General features: G+C 50.0%; 1 protein-coding gene across 1 annotated transcript; it reads right to left on the reverse strand.

The window, feature by feature from the left end:
• Window positions 1–5: 5 nt before the first annotated feature.
• LOC121940278 (delta-1-pyrroline-5-carboxylate dehydrogenase, mitochondrial-like) lies at window positions 6–1,398 on the reverse strand (the record flags this gene model as incomplete). Its single annotated transcript, XM_042483084.1, has 5 exons — window positions 1,240–1,398; window positions 1,064–1,156; window positions 906–953; window positions 421–576; window positions 6–134 (listed from the first exon to the last, which is right to left on the reverse strand). Coding segments are annotated over exons 1-5 (585 nt in total), but the record flags the coding sequence as incomplete, so codon positions are not given.
• Window positions 1,399–1,409: the final 11 nt, after the last annotated feature.

Raw genomic sequence — 1,409 nt, forward strand, 5'->3', positions numbered from 1 at the left:
AGCATGGTGTTGGTGCTCCCCTCGGCGTCCAGCGGCTGCTGGCTCTCCAGCTCCACGCCATGTTTGGCGTTAAACCGGAAGAAGTCGATCAGTTCTGCAGCGGCGTCGATCTCCGCCTGGATCACCGTCTTCCCCTGAAACACACCGCCGTGACATCATCATGACATCACTGTGACATCACAGCACGTTTTTATACAGACGATGTGTCCCTCTTCTGCTGTCAGAGATGCATTTAAAGTGTTTGAAATTGTTATAAATCTGCAGCGTCCCTGTGTGTCCCAGTGTATCTCCAGTGTGTCCCTGTGTATCTCCAGATTGTCCCTGTGTTGTTCCAGTGTGTCCCAGTGTGTCCACATGTTTCCCTATTTTGTGCCTTTTTATCCCAGTGTATTCCAGCATGTCCCTGTGCGTCTCCCCTACCTGTCCGATCATGGTCTTGGCGAGGATCTCGGCTCTCTTCGGTCCGCTGATGACGTCGGCGGCCTTGAAGAGGATCTGGGCTCGGTCCTGGACGGGTTTTAGGTCCCACTCCCTCCTCGCTGCTATAGATGCCAAGATGGCTCTGTTGATCAGCTCCTGTCAGAGAACGAGAGACAGGTCAGCAGACGCAACGCAGGACTGAAAAATAACAAACAGGACTGTTGTCTGCTGAATATTTGTGTTTGTGTGGACGGTCAAAAAAACTACAGCCTGGAGACTTCCTGTGAGGCCTAAAGAGGCTAAGGTAAGTTAAGGTCAGGTAAGGTAAGGTAAGTTAAGGTAAATTAGGTAAAGTAAGGTATACTTAATCATCCAACAAGGAAATTTGTTCTGGACTCAAAATGAAAAATCAGTTTTCAGGTTACTGAAAATGAGCGGAGTGATGAATGCAGGAGTTCAGTGTGAACGTCTGTTTTGGGTCTTACCTTGTCAGCGTAACAGAACTTTGCCACTTTGTGCGAGTGATTGAACGGCTGAGAGAAGAAACAGAGTCAGTTACGACGCTGTGACGCAGAAACAAGGAAAAATAATCAGCTCAGATTTTATGATCTCCTCTGACGGTCTGAATGAAGACGTCACTCACAGATAACTGGAATCTGACATCTTTGGTCCAAACGTGCTCGTCTCCGACCACACAGGGGATGTCCTCCGTCCTCCCCTTCAGAGCGCTCAGAGCCTGAAACACAGACGCTGAGTTACAGCTGGAGTCCACAGAGCGTTCACGCCGTTTCCTCAGATGTGAGGCGGCAGAGTCCAAACCTGCAGCAGCTCTTTCCTCTCTGCGCTGCCCTCCGTGAAGCCCAGGATCGGCTCGTTCTTCACCCCCACCGCCACACCGGGAAACGTCCGGAACCTGCACGCACGCACACACACACCCTCATTAAAAATCACAGTTATTCTGTAGTAAATAAACCACATTCCATTAACCC

Source organism: Plectropomus leopardus, unplaced genomic scaffold (genome assembly GCF_008729295.1).
Source record: "Plectropomus leopardus isolate mb unplaced genomic scaffold, YSFRI_Pleo_2.0 unplaced_scaffold8206, whole genome shotgun sequence".
In the NCBI taxonomy this organism is placed as follows: Eukaryota; Metazoa; Chordata; class Actinopteri; order Perciformes; family Serranidae; genus Plectropomus; species Plectropomus leopardus.